Here is a 13,622-nt window from a genome sequence, read left to right on the forward strand (position 1 = left end):
ATTCATCTTAGACAACATGCCTGAGGATGAGAGATCATGAAAGCTTGCACTCCCCCGGCCAAGCACTCCCCAAGCTTCACATGAGAACAGGCACCTGGGATTGAGGAAGAGGGGAAGGAAAGGAGCAAAACTGTGATCAGGTAAGAAAAACCCCAAAGTCCTAAGGAATAATATATTTCTATGTGTATGCTCTTAGAGAGAATCAGGACAAACACAGAGAAGAAATAGCAAATTCTTCTCTTCCTCTTTCTTTCTTTCTTTCTTTCTGAACATACAACTCACAAATACAGTCACACCCAGGAAAGTAAGACATGCATGAACACAGCTTGCAAAGAAGCAGGAATCTATTACTTTTCCAGGGATTGAGGTGAGGATGACTGGCCCATCATTCCCTGGATCCTCCTTCTTGCCCTTCTTGAAGACAGGAGTGTCATTTGCTTTCTTCCAGACTTCAGAAACCTCCCCAATTGCCATGAACTTTCAAAGTTAATCAAGAGTAGCCTCACAATGGCATGAGCCAGCTCCCTCAGCAATTGTGGGTGCATCCACCAGGACCCATAGTCTTGTGCACATTCAGATTGTTTAAATATTCCTAACCTGATCCTCCTTCACTAAGGGTAAGTATTCCTTGCTCCAGACTCTCCCACTGGTCTCAGGGATTCCTGAAGACAGGTCTTACCAGGCTGAGGCTGAGGTAAAGAAAACGTTGGGTAGCTTGGTCTTTTCTGTGTCTTTTGTCACCAGGTCCCCTGCCCCATTCACCAATGGGCCCACATTTACCCTAATCTTCCTTTTGCTGCTGCTGTACCTGTCAAAGCCCTTCAAGGCACTTCCTTATTTTTTGTACATGCACTTGGCCAACCTGTTGACAAAGATACTTTTGCCCCACTTAGGTGAATCCCATCTCTTCCAAGCAATCTTCAATCCTAAGAGAGGGTCTCATGTTCACAGAAACCAAAATCRTGTTGGCAACACTACCTGCACAACCAACTGTCGATGTGTCAGATCTGTTTATTCCTCCTCAAGCACTTCCCTCTCATCAGCATGAGGACAAAACCACCAGGGCCCCCATGCCTTTGTCCATATCCCCAGAACCATGTAGTAATTCTTGATACTTTCCAGGTTTCCCCTGGCACTATGGCTTATGCCACAGGGAAGAACAGCAGTGGGTAATAGTCTGCAGGTGGAAAAGCAGCCTTCCTCCTGGTGCCAGAAGTYRTAAGCTTCAAGCCTTCACTGTCATGGGTGTCTGCACTTCCCAACCTGATAGGCACAAACTTGACCTGCTCTTCATTTTGTTGAGATGGGGGTTTGGGCTCTTGAGCCTGCAGGGTCTTGGCGAAGATCCAGTCAGTCTCTTTCTCATCATCTCTGACACTGGACAGTCTGCTGACCTCCTTCCACAGCTCCTTTATTTGATGATACAGACCCTCGACGAACATTCATTTCCTGCAGGCTACAAGACCATTGCACCCTACTCATTAGTCTTAACAGCTGCAGTCTCATCCCACTCTTATCTACTGTGGAGGCCATTTCAAGGATCGTTTTCCAGGCTTTCCACTGCAGAATAACACCTTCATTTACTTTCCTCACACTCAGAGGAAGTATAAAGTAATTGCATTTATTCTTAAGCCCTTGAACGGACATTAGGTTGCAATGGGGGATAGAGAGATGCAATCTCCACAACTACAAAGTCTTGAAAACCTCTTACACAAGCAGCAGTGTGAAGTGGTTCGGGGAACTCAGTTAGCTCTAAGGCATAAGAATGGGCCACTCCACTCCTTGGGGCCATTTCCAGCTGTGGGATTCTCAGGCCTCCTTATCCCACGGTCAAGTGAGAGAACTTAACTCCCAATGGCAGTCTTCAATTCCAATCTGTTAGATTATGAAACTAAAGTTTTTGTACCCACCCATATGGTGTCCCTGGCACTTGGGCAGATCAAGCCTTGAGCATATCACGATTGCCTCATGTTCCCTTGAACATCTTTTTTCTCAGCAGTAGTTAGAAAGTAGCACTGACTCATTTCCTTTTTACACCACCTGCATCTCTCTGTACCCAGCTCTTTTTTTTTTTTTTTTTTTTTAACAATATGTTGGGTACATGGGCAGGATGCACTTAGTATGGGGTAGGCTGGTGAGAAATTTTACTTCAGGGTAAGAAATCCATTTATTGTTCAAGGACTCTTCTCTTTATGCCCTTTTCTCTGGTAAAAGAACWTGCGCAAATACCCCTGCTTGTATACCAAGGGATTAGTATATCAATTAAATGATACTTTGCCTTTGTTTATACTCTTGCATTGCAACATATCTGCAGTAGGGACTTTCATTTTTTTTCTTTCTGCATAAGATATTGGACAATAGTCAAAAAAAAAATCCAATCCCCACACCTCTAATTCCTACATGAGCAATGGCCAAATGAAGTCCTGGATTATTTTAGTATGGCCCATAAAAGAGGGTTGTATTCACACATAGTGTATCTTCCTCCTCAGCAGCTCCCTTATTATTTAATAGCCACTTTTAGGGGCACAGTATCTCTTCTAATAAAGAGCAATCTAATAAAGAGCAATCACTTACTCAAAATAGGATAAAGACTTCCTTAGGCACCAAATAGCCCCCAGATACCAACTCTAAGTGCCCAGATCCAGCACATTCCTCAACCTCCTGAGCATTAAAACTTAATTCAAGATGAAAAGGAAGACAGCTTCCTGCAGCTCAGAAGAATTTTGGTAAGTGTTTTGAATAGCACTAAAAGTACTGAAAAACTACACTTTCTATCATGCTTAGCTCCATGAGACTTTTTAGGGTTACTGCATAATCCCACAGATTTCACTTAAAATTTCAGCTTCTTGTACTACTTTAGACCCTTATTTGAAAGCCATATCCTGTTTCTTCATGTGGTATGTTGGGACAGAAACCACTCAAGAAGTCACATGATTGCCTGTATAATCCAAAGCTGCATAGTAAAAAAGTTTTTGTAACGAACTGTATCACTGTGTTTGGGGGTATCACAGTGACACAGACTCCATAAGGACCTGTACAAAAACCTGCTGAAAGAAGAAAGCGAATTGCTTAAGGCTGAAGAAACATGAGCATGAACTTTAAGTCTCATTTTATATCTAGGAGGTTTTCCTAGTTATTGGTCTACAGAAGTGTATGTTTTTCCCTTTTATTTAATCATTTTCAGTTTGTGGGTATTAATCAGTCCTATCTTCAGGACACTACAGTAAGGGCAATTTGTAAGTGTAGAACTATGTACCCATTTATATACAATAAGCAGAGAAAGCAACACGAGTACCAGCCTTGGCACTGGTCATTTGATTTTGTTTCTAGAGGTGATGTTTCATGCTAAACATGCAATTATTCTAGACCTATTTTTTTTTATGTCTCCTTCAATCACTAAAACACTGCAAAATCAAAATGCTGAAGTATAAATGCCAAAAAAAAAAAAAAAACTAAACCAAAACAAACAACCCCCTAAATATTCTATCAAAACATCAGGTTTTGGGATGCTGGTGTTTTGTTGTGATTCTTTTTAGAAGTTATTTTTCACTTTCTTTGTTTACCTGCAGTTTAAGTACTTGAAGGAATAAGTTTGCTATCACCGCATGGAGATTTTGCTGACGTTCAGTGAAGTGACTGAAGCAGAGCTTAGACTTGCATCTCTGCAGTAGTGACAGAGCAGTTAGAAGATCTTTTAAATTATCAGTCAGTTGAATATTTGTGCAAGTTCTTCAGCTTGGATTTTGAGCATCTCCAGGTCCTGCTAAGCACAGGACAGAATTCATTAATAAATGAGTTTTCAGTGCAGTACTCCAAGGTACTGATATGAAACTATATTTCCCTTTTTTTGGGACACACTTTGGAGAGGTCATGTGGCTTCATACATGCTGTAAATGCTGAGCCACCACCAAAAGGAGACAGTTTTTGTCATGGAGTATATCACTGTGCTGGGAGTACCACAATGATATAAATGGCATAGCGTCCTGTACGAAAACTTGAAGATGCAAAAAAGACAGTATATCTTAAAGAGGAAAAGAGATAGGAGCTTGAAATGCTTGAGGAGACAAATCCAGCATTCTTTTCATATTTCCATTTGTCATGGAACAATAGAGCTCACAGAGTTTCCAAGAGATGGAAGAAAGGGATAACTGTAAAGTTCTGTCCTGGATCAAGCCATTTGAAATCATTGAGCTATTGAATTACTGTTTTTCCCCTCCCAGTTCTKGAAGAAAAATGTGGATCTGGACACCCTAATCAGATTGTATATATGAATAATTAGGACAAATATCTGGATTTTCATCTCCTGTTTTACACACACACCTTTTGAGTACAGTGAGGAAAGTGTTACTTATTTGACTACGTATTCACAGTGTGAGAACAGATAAGCTCATATTTGGAAGTGGGACCACTCTCACAGTTGAACCAAGTAAGTACCGTTATTTTTACTTCTACAAGTTAAGTTAAAATGTGGTGGTAGGGGAGGACAAAGGGATCTGGTGATTTGGTGTCACTGTAAGCATTTTCCGATGCTGCAGTCTCTGGAGTACACTTTCAGGGTGAGTCTTCAGCTTGTACCTGCCTAGAAAGGCTTCCCAGGAACAACAGAGCTAGCTGTGTATCTCACCATTATTCTGCAATCCCCAAACACCATTGTTGTGCACTTCTGAAGCTTAACATGCCATAAGTCTGGATGGCACTCTGACCCAGCATCAGCATGAAATGCCTTAACTTTATCAGTGTTTCAGTGGATTTTCACAGCCTCATTTTGAGCAGTTATGCACAGCTCAGCATAAAGCTAACATGGGAGAGAAGTTACAGGACAGCTCTTTAGCTCTGTGGTATGAGAAACTAGTTTTTGGCACTGGCACCACACTCACAATGTTACTAGGTAAGTAATTTTATTGGCATGGAGGAAGAGGAGGAAGGTTAAGTAACTTTGAGCTTAAATTTTCAGAGCTGCCTCATACCCAAGCCCTCTCAGAATGAATGGGAATTAGCTACTAAGTTGCCTAGACTTTGAAAAATGCAGATACAGCAGTGGGTAGGTGTTATAACAAAGCCTTAGTTTTTTTCCCCCTTTAATTGGAATTTGGCCATGTAGAACAAAGACTTTTTTTTTTCTTTTTTTTTTTTTGGTGGAGAGATAAAATAGTGTCTTAAAGACTTTCAGGAAACATCAATCTGAATAGTTCCAGATGTCCCTAGGAAAAGACAGGATGAGTAGGTTTTTGTAGTGACTGCTTGAATGGTTAGCAAGACCCCTAATATTTGGAAATGGTACCCTTCTGAAGTCTGATGCTTGTAAGTATTGATGGAGGGTCTTCCCAAGCTTTTCTTTGGGAGTGTTAATGTTGTACCAGCAGGGGAGTTTGTTAGGTTATCTTTGTTGCCCTAAATATCAAGATGCAGACCTAAAAACATGTTACGATGCTTTAAGAGGTCTGCACAGCTTTTAGGTGCTGAAAGAAAAGTCCAGTGCCATTTTACATCCCTAAAAGAGTGTGACTTTTGTTGCAGAAAGACATGAGGCTCTCTAAGACACTGCCTAATATCTGCCTAAGCCTGCAGGACACCTTACATGGTAGTAAATGTCTGTTTTGGGACAACTGAATCCCATCCCCAATTTCTAAAGGACAAGGGAATACAAAGTTACCACTCTGAACAAAGATTTTTTGTTTCCAACCAACAAATCATCAGCTGTAATTACAGGACCAGAAGACATTCCCAAATTCCAATAATTCCAGCATTAGTCTATATTGATTTGGACTTAGCAGTTGTCAAAAGAGGAGGTAAAATATCTCATAGTGATCTGGCAAAAAAAAAAAAAAACAGCAACAAAAGGCAGTCTAAGTGCTAAGCGCAGGTAGAAGAATGAGAGAATGAGTAATGGTGTGAAACTTCACTTGAGTGCMGTTTCCATTCTGTTCCTATGATTTCTGTTTTTCTAGCCGAGGATGGGGGTGGGAACAGAAAAGTTAGGATGGAGTTTTAAAAGCTGCATAAAGACTTTAGGGCAAGATGTATGACAGTAAAAGCTGATAGGACTTAACTATCTAAGTCACTCAATGTCTGCTGAAATACTTCATATTTTGAAGCCAAAATTTCCAAAGTTCTTACAGCATGACTTTTTTGTTGCTAATTTTGGATTTCTTTGGGAGATACTCATAAGCGTTTAAAGATGCTAAGAACCTACTTGCCTTATTACCTGAATCTTTTAAAAATTCCCAAACAAAAAAGACATAGAAAACATGCATTAATAACATATTCTCCTCTTGAGGGATCARTTAAGAACAGTTAAGGATTTTCCTGATTTATTCTAGATAAAATGTTCATTAATAAAACTGAGGCACATAACACAAAGAGAAGTACAACTTTTTTGTGGTAATACAGTGCAGCTTACAGTGTCTAATATAAAAATTCTCTCCTCGCCCCCACCCCCAAAAAAGCACAAGAAATAGTAAGAATTCATGGCTGTATTTTCAGGTAATGCAAAATAATGTGACTCAGATGAAAAGTTATCTTTCTGATAAAGAAATAATTTATCTTTATTAACAACAATTGCGTTGTGCAAATTTATTCCTGCTAAGGATTTTCCTCAGTGAGTTATACTGCAGAAGCAGTTTGCTGTTATATTGTCTGTTTGGAAATACTGGAGGTCAGAATACATGAAAAGTCTTTAAAGTTCTTCTCAAATAACAAAGTATACGCAGAGATAAAAGACTCTGGCAAAGCCATGTTACAGCACCTGGAAAGGAAATGGGAGTGGGAGGAATCACAAAATGAGCCTTTTCAGCTTTACTAGTTATAACTGCATGATACTGCTGCTCTTCTCTTTGGGAAGGGGACTCAACTGACTGTGGAGCAAAGTAGGTATTCTTTATGCAATAACAATTTTCTGAATTATTACTGTTTGGTTTTTCACTTTTTTCCTTCTTCCTCCTAACATTCAGGGAGTCACCCCCCCACAATGCTTTAAAGTCACAAATTAGACTTCATGATTTCTWTACATAATCTTTTGATACCTAACTTGACATCTTAAGTTTAAAAAATATGCTGAAACCCCTTCTCAGGAGTTGCCAAAGAATTTGGACTCCACAAGGGCAAGTCCTGGCTGCTATCATCCCGAGTTTGTTTGGGGCTCAACATCTATCCATTTATTTAAGTATCTTTATAAGTTTTCTATAGTTATTATTAGGTTATAAGGCCCTGCTTGGGCAGTTTGAAAGGAACTAAAGCTCCTGTGGAGTCTGCTATTTAAGTTCCTAAGACAGTCTGTTTTATCAGGGTTAGAAAGATATCATCAGGCCAGGGGGAGAGGGGGATATTATACAAAAGCGTTAAAAGGAGTCTTAGGTGTTATTTTTCTACTGGTTTAATTCCACTAAAAAGTCCAGAGTTTGGAATCAATTGAATAAGTCAAATGAAGGTGATAATGACTGGATTCCTTTTTGGCATCTGGCGTAAGTGTTGACAACAATGAAGGTGTGCTTGTTTTTGTTAGCAGAGCCAGTCCATGAAGTTATGGCAGAGTACTCTTTGCCTCGTACCTCAGTTCTTTGAGGGAGTGGGAGGGAAGAGAGTAGAATTGGAGCCCCTTGAAAAGAATTTGCAAAGATGTCCTGTGAAAAATAAAACATTAGCACAGAGGGATCTTTCGAGCAGAATGTGACACATATGCAGAATTCAAACCCTAATGCACCTCTCTTTGGAAAAGAGCCCCATGTAGCTATGGTAAATGTGAAAACATGCAAATCCTTCATGTTTTGTCTGGTAGCCTGTGATAAGCTGAGCCCTTTTTGGCATGGAGGCATACCAGATGAATCGCTTCATCTTCATATTTTGATTAGAACTCACATTGCTAACCTTATCCTAACATTAGCGTGTAGAGTGACCTTAGTTTCTTCACCTATGACTTGAGGATAAAGATATTTTGTTTTTAAAAATCATGATGATTGTTGGCTGCTAAATGATTTCAAGAGACCAGCTATGCGCTGAAAAAGACATCCCCTTCAAGTTTAAGCAATCTTATTTCATTACTCATCTTGTATCTCTTATAAGAAATCTGCATAGAAGGATGCTGCTGTATGGCTGAAATTCAGGCTTTTTTTTTCCCGTTGTCAAGCCGTTGGCATTCCTGCATGTTGCTTAGAATTGAGAATTCAACTCCTGAATGATTTATAAACTGGAAGAAATGCATCTGAAATTTTCAGAGCAACTCTGCTGGAAGATGCATGAGAAACCAAATACTGTGAAAATGTACCACTTGCATCCTTTAGGGTCTTTCAAAATTCCAGTTCTAAGGCATGTTTTTCATGCATTGATGTTTGTTAATATCTTAATCCTGAAGAACCACCACTGAAGACTGGTACACTAAGGTGAAAAAGACTGTCAGGAGATTTGTCCGTGGACATCAAATTCACAGACCTGGGGATGTTTTCACCTTGAAATCAGTTTATTATACAAATTATGCATTATACTTTGCACTTCCCCGGAGTTGTGGGACTAGCAATATAGCACTGTGCACAGACAATAAAAGTAACAGTTTTTGCAACAGATATGAGACTTTTTGTTGAACCAAGTGCCACTCCTGATATCTTTTTAAATGTCTCCAGACTGGGTTGGGATAATTTACACTATTTGCAATGTATAGTGTGGAAAACCTCCCCCCAGTTTAAGTGTTTGATCTTATCAGGAAGTCCTGGAGAAGTGGAGATAAGCAATCCAGAGACAACTTCTGATTGTTTCTCTCCTACTTGACAAAAATCCTTCTTGCAGCTGAGTGTTTGTTAATGAAAAGATCAACGTTATCATCCACTCGAGCAGCAGTACTTCATTTCTGCAAGTCAAAAGGCTACTGATTAGAGTAGCCTTATACAACAGCGAAACAGCAAACTGCCTTCTCTCTTTGTCCTACCTTTATTGCTATGCTTGTATGTTAGCCACTTCAGAATAAGGTTGGGGGAGAAGTAAAGAAAAAACAGTTCCTTTTTCATGTCTCATGACCATATAAGGCTATCCTTGATAGAAACATCATTCTCAGGAAATACATTGTTGAGAAAGTAGGATAATTTGACTCTTGGATTTGCATCCTTAGAAATTCCTTCTCACTTGCCAGTTCCTCACTTACAAAATAAATAATTCACATATAGATAAATAATTCATATACAGACCCATGTTCTGGCAAAAGCAAGCTTAGGATTTCAAGAAATTTTAAAGCTCATGCAAAATCCTACCCTTATACACCCTCTCTGTCTTTGATCTGCTCTTTTGGAAACAGCAGTGAGACATAAACGAAAAAAAGGCATTGAGTCAATGACAGTGCCAATGAAGGGTCACAGTTGAACTGTATCTGAACTGTACATGACTTAGCTCACAGACAGGCTTGCAATAGAATAAAGTCATGCCCAAACAATGTATTTTTTTCACAGAAAAACGAGAAGATTCTAACCCAGAAGTCATTGCGATTAAATCAAAGCGTGTCAAGGATGGAAACAATATGAATGCAGTTTGTTTGGCAAGGAACTTCTATCCAAAGAACATCGATTTGGAGGCATCTTCTAATGATGTTGTCTACGAACAGAATAAACCCATTGTGACATCCGAGGGGACATACAGTACTATTAAGGTGGTTCAGGTGAAACCAGAGACAGAAGTGATCTGCAATGCCAAGTTCAACGGCACCACTTTTACAAAAAACACAACTTTGCCAGGTATAATTCTGCGGTACAATTGCAACTTATTTCTGGGGGTAGTATGTTCCAACACTTACTGTTTCTCCCTCTAAGAAGCATCCCCTGGACATCCAGCAGGAATAAGAAAGACATCTAGGTGCTTAAGCAGGTAGGGCTGAAAGATATTTAAAAGAACCTAGCACAGATGGTCTTAAATTTTCATTAAGTCCTTGGAGCTACTTTAAAAAAAAAAAAAAAAGACACAATCTTCACAGAATCACAGAACAGTTGAGGTTGGAAAGGAGCTCTGCAGATCACCTAGTCCAACACCCCTTCTCAAGCAGGGTCACCTAGAGCACATTACACAGGACCCTGTCCAGATGACTTTTGAATATTGCCAGTTGTGGAGACTCCACAACCTCTCTGGGCAACCTATTCCAGTACTCTGTCACCCTCAGAGTAAACAAGTTTTTCCTCATGTTCGGATAAAACTTCCTCTGTTTCAGTTTGTGCCTGTTGCCTTGCATCCTATTGCTGGGCACCACTGAAAAGAGTCTTGACACCCTTCCTCTTCCTTCAGATATTTAAATGCACTGATAAGATCCCCCCCTCAGTCTTCTCTTCTCCAGGATAAACAATCCCACCTTTCTCAGCTTTTCCTCACATGAGAGAGGCTCCAGTCCCTTAATCACCTTAGTTACCCTTTGCTGGACTCACTCCAGRAGCTCCATGTCTCTCTTACCCTGGGGAGCCCAGAACTGGACACAGCACTCCAGGAGTGGCCTCACCAGGGCTGAGTAGAGGGGGAGGATCACCTCCCTCRACCTGCTGGCAAGGCTCTTCCTAGTGCAGCCCAGGCCTTCTCGGCCACAAGGGCACATTGCTGGCTCACGGTCAACTTGTGGTCCCCCAGGACCCCCAGGTCCTTCTCCACAGAGATGCTTTCCAGCTGGCCGAACACCAGCCTGGACTGCATGGGGTTATTCCTCTCTAGGTGCAGGACTCTGCGCTTCCCTTTGTTGAACTTCATGAGGTTCCTCTCCGCCCAGCTCTCCAGCCTGTTGAGGTCCCTCTGAATGGCAGTACAGTCCTCTGGGGTATCAGCCGCTCCTCCCAGTTCTGTACCATCTGCAAACTTTCTGAAGGTGCATTCAGTCACATCTACCAGGTCATTGATGAAGAAGTTGAACAGTACTGGACCCAGAATTGACCCCTGGGGGACACTGCTATAGCTACAGGCCTCCAACTAGACTTTGTGCCACTGATCACAACCCTCTGAGCTCTGCCATTCAGTCAGTTTTCAGTCCACCTCACTGTCCACTCATCTACTCCATACCTCATCATCAGCTTGCTTGTGAGGATATTATGGGAGACAGTGTCAAAGGCCTTACTGAAGTCAAGGCAGACAACATCCACTGCTCTCCCCTCATCTACACAGGCAGGCGTTCCATCATAGAAGGCTATCAGATTGGTTAAGCATGATTTCCCCTTGGTGAATCCATGCTGACTACTCTTGATCACCTGAATTTATGTTTACTAAAGACTCAATGCTTCATGGCGTAACAGCCTACCTGCTAGAAGATAGCCTGAAATTGCTTTTCTAAAAACAATAAAAAGTGAAAGTGGTTTTTATTTTTGCTTAAGACCACCTATTTTGTAAACCTCATTGCCTCCCCCATTAATTTGTTAATTGCTCATTAATAAAACAACTGAAGAATTCTTTTATTTGCTGCAATTGCATGCAAAGCAAAATTTTATCCTCAGATTAATGTTAGAAATAGTGACCTGCCAGCTGAGTTTCAGACAGTACCGCTCACCTGTTGAACTTTGTTGAATCCTTTTTAAAATTTGCATATCTTTTATAATGCCTTTTTTTAATCACACTACAGAAAAGGAGATTGAAGAACCAGTAACAGTGAATGTTTGCAACATAACAGACACCACTACAAAAGGTTAGTAACCTAAAGGGACTGTGAAGCTATGTTACCATGTTGGGAACTAATACAAATGCATGAAAATATATTTTCTCAGGTGGAGAAGAATCAGAATACATATTTATTGAAAACAATCATCTTTTTCAGGGTAGCAGAACAAAGAGCAAAACAGACAAGCTCTGCTTTCAGTAAATAATCAACAGGAAGCAAAATCTGATCTAGACAAAYATCCTCCTCTTTTCCCTGCTGGTGCCATGTTTCTCTATTGTCTTTTCCTTTGCTACTGTTTCTTTCTCTGAAACTATGACTTGTGGGTTTTTTCTGCCAATATCAAGATATCCCAATCTAGATTATGATTTCTCCCCTCTTTTCTTTCTCACTAAGCAGATATCGAAACAGAGAAAGTGAACATGCTGTCCRCGGCTGTGCTGGGTTTGAGAGTCCTGCTGGCAAAAAGCATCGCCTTCAATACGCTCATGAGTATCAAGTTGTTTCTTTTCTGAGGTAGGGAAACACATAACTTGGTCTGTGGAAATAGTGGAAGCAGGTACCAGAATGACCACTTGGGTTTCTATAGCAGGAGTGATACTTGTTCCTATCCCCCTGTTTCCATTGACTAACTTTTGTAGGTTTCTGGAGGAAAAAAAAAAAAAAGGAAAAAAAAAGAATAAAGAAAACAGCACCTCTCTGTGTCCAAAGCTCCTTTTTTTGTGTGTCTGGTCCCCAAACATGCTTTGCAGCTATTTAGCCCAGAGCACCTCAGTTTTTATCAGAAGCACCCAAGAAATATCTCACTGACTGTTTCAAGTGGCACAGCACAAAGCCTAGAGAAAAATCAAGGTGAATAAGGAGTCAAAAGTGAGGGTCCTCAAAACCAAACATATGAAGGAGTGAGAAAAAGGGAGGAGACGGGAGATTTTTTTAAGCCAATATACCCAAAGTAGCACAAAAAATGGTCCGAACRAAGCTTTGTGAATCTACCATTCCGATCTAACAGCAAACAAATGGTGTCACATAGGCCCATCTGCCTTAAACGTGGATAAGAATTTGAAACACACTTTGTTCTTCCAGGTGGTGGAGAAGCCTGCCATCAGCAGTCTAAGGAACAGAAGGAGAGAGCGTGTACCCACAGCAATTTCAACAGCACAGGTCAAATCTACTGACAATCAGTATTGAGAGCACAACATTGCACCTTCCCCTTAGTTCCTGTAGATTTATCTGTCCTTTCACTTTGTCATGCAGCTTTTCAGCTAACACTATCTGGAAGTTTTCTTAGGAGGCGTATTTTACTGTTGAATCCTGTCTAGCTAGTTTCTTTCATTTTGAAAACAATTGTAACYGCTTTTGTTGTCTCTTATTCCCAGTGAACTTTTCCCTTATCCCTCTGCAAAGCAGAAACTGATATCCCCACTCCTCTAAACGTTGCATAGAAGCATCCAAATTGCTTTGGTAGTTTTGCAAAATCAGAATTTCACTATAGATCCATGACCTTTTTAAAATCTTTTCTATAGGCAAATTATATCACTCTCTGTTTTACAGCTTAGAGAATTCAGGCACAGTAGATATCATTTAGTTTTAATATTTTTTAGATAGCTTCAATAACAATCATGTTCTAGAGTAGATGAAAAAACACATGTTGTGAAGATCCTTGAAGTGATTCACTTCAACCAGATAATATTCAACCATAGTAACACTTTAATTTGCATTTCTTTACCACGCATCTCTTTTGCTAAGTGTATGACTCCTGCATTTTAGGTTTACCCAAAATAAAGTTTTACTATGCCAAAAAGTTCTGTGGTTTGTGCTGTGCTTTTTCTTCTGAATTTAGGATGGAGACTGCTGAAATCCAACTGTCCTGTCTGATGATCAGTGAGATCTAGAAATCCAGCTTTGATAGCGTAGATTTCCCCTTGGCTGATTTTGTCTTTTCTAGGCTTTGGCCAGAGAAAGGAAGAGTCTCTTTAGCATATTGAAAGGCTTCAGGAGGGGCATGAATTCTAGACTCATGGGATTTGCG

General features: G+C 40.3%; 1 gene segment (V, D, J or C); it reads left to right on the top strand.

The window, feature by feature from the left end:
* Positions 1–4,785: 4,785 nt before the first annotated feature.
* LOC112962430 lies at positions 4,786–13,394 on the top strand. The segment is given in 5 exon segments: positions 4,786–4,888; positions 9,429–9,710; positions 11,561–11,623; positions 11,990–12,109; positions 12,677–13,394. Coding segments are annotated over 4 exon segments (552 nt in total).
* The last annotated feature ends 228 nt before the right edge of the window (positions 13,395–13,622 follow it).

The sequence above is a fragment of the Apteryx rowi genome, unplaced genomic scaffold, assembly GCF_003343035.1.
Source record: "Apteryx rowi isolate R43461 unplaced genomic scaffold, aptRow1 scaffold_1482, whole genome shotgun sequence".
Classification (NCBI taxonomy): domain Eukaryota; kingdom Metazoa; phylum Chordata; class Aves; order Apterygiformes; family Apterygidae; genus Apteryx; species Apteryx rowi.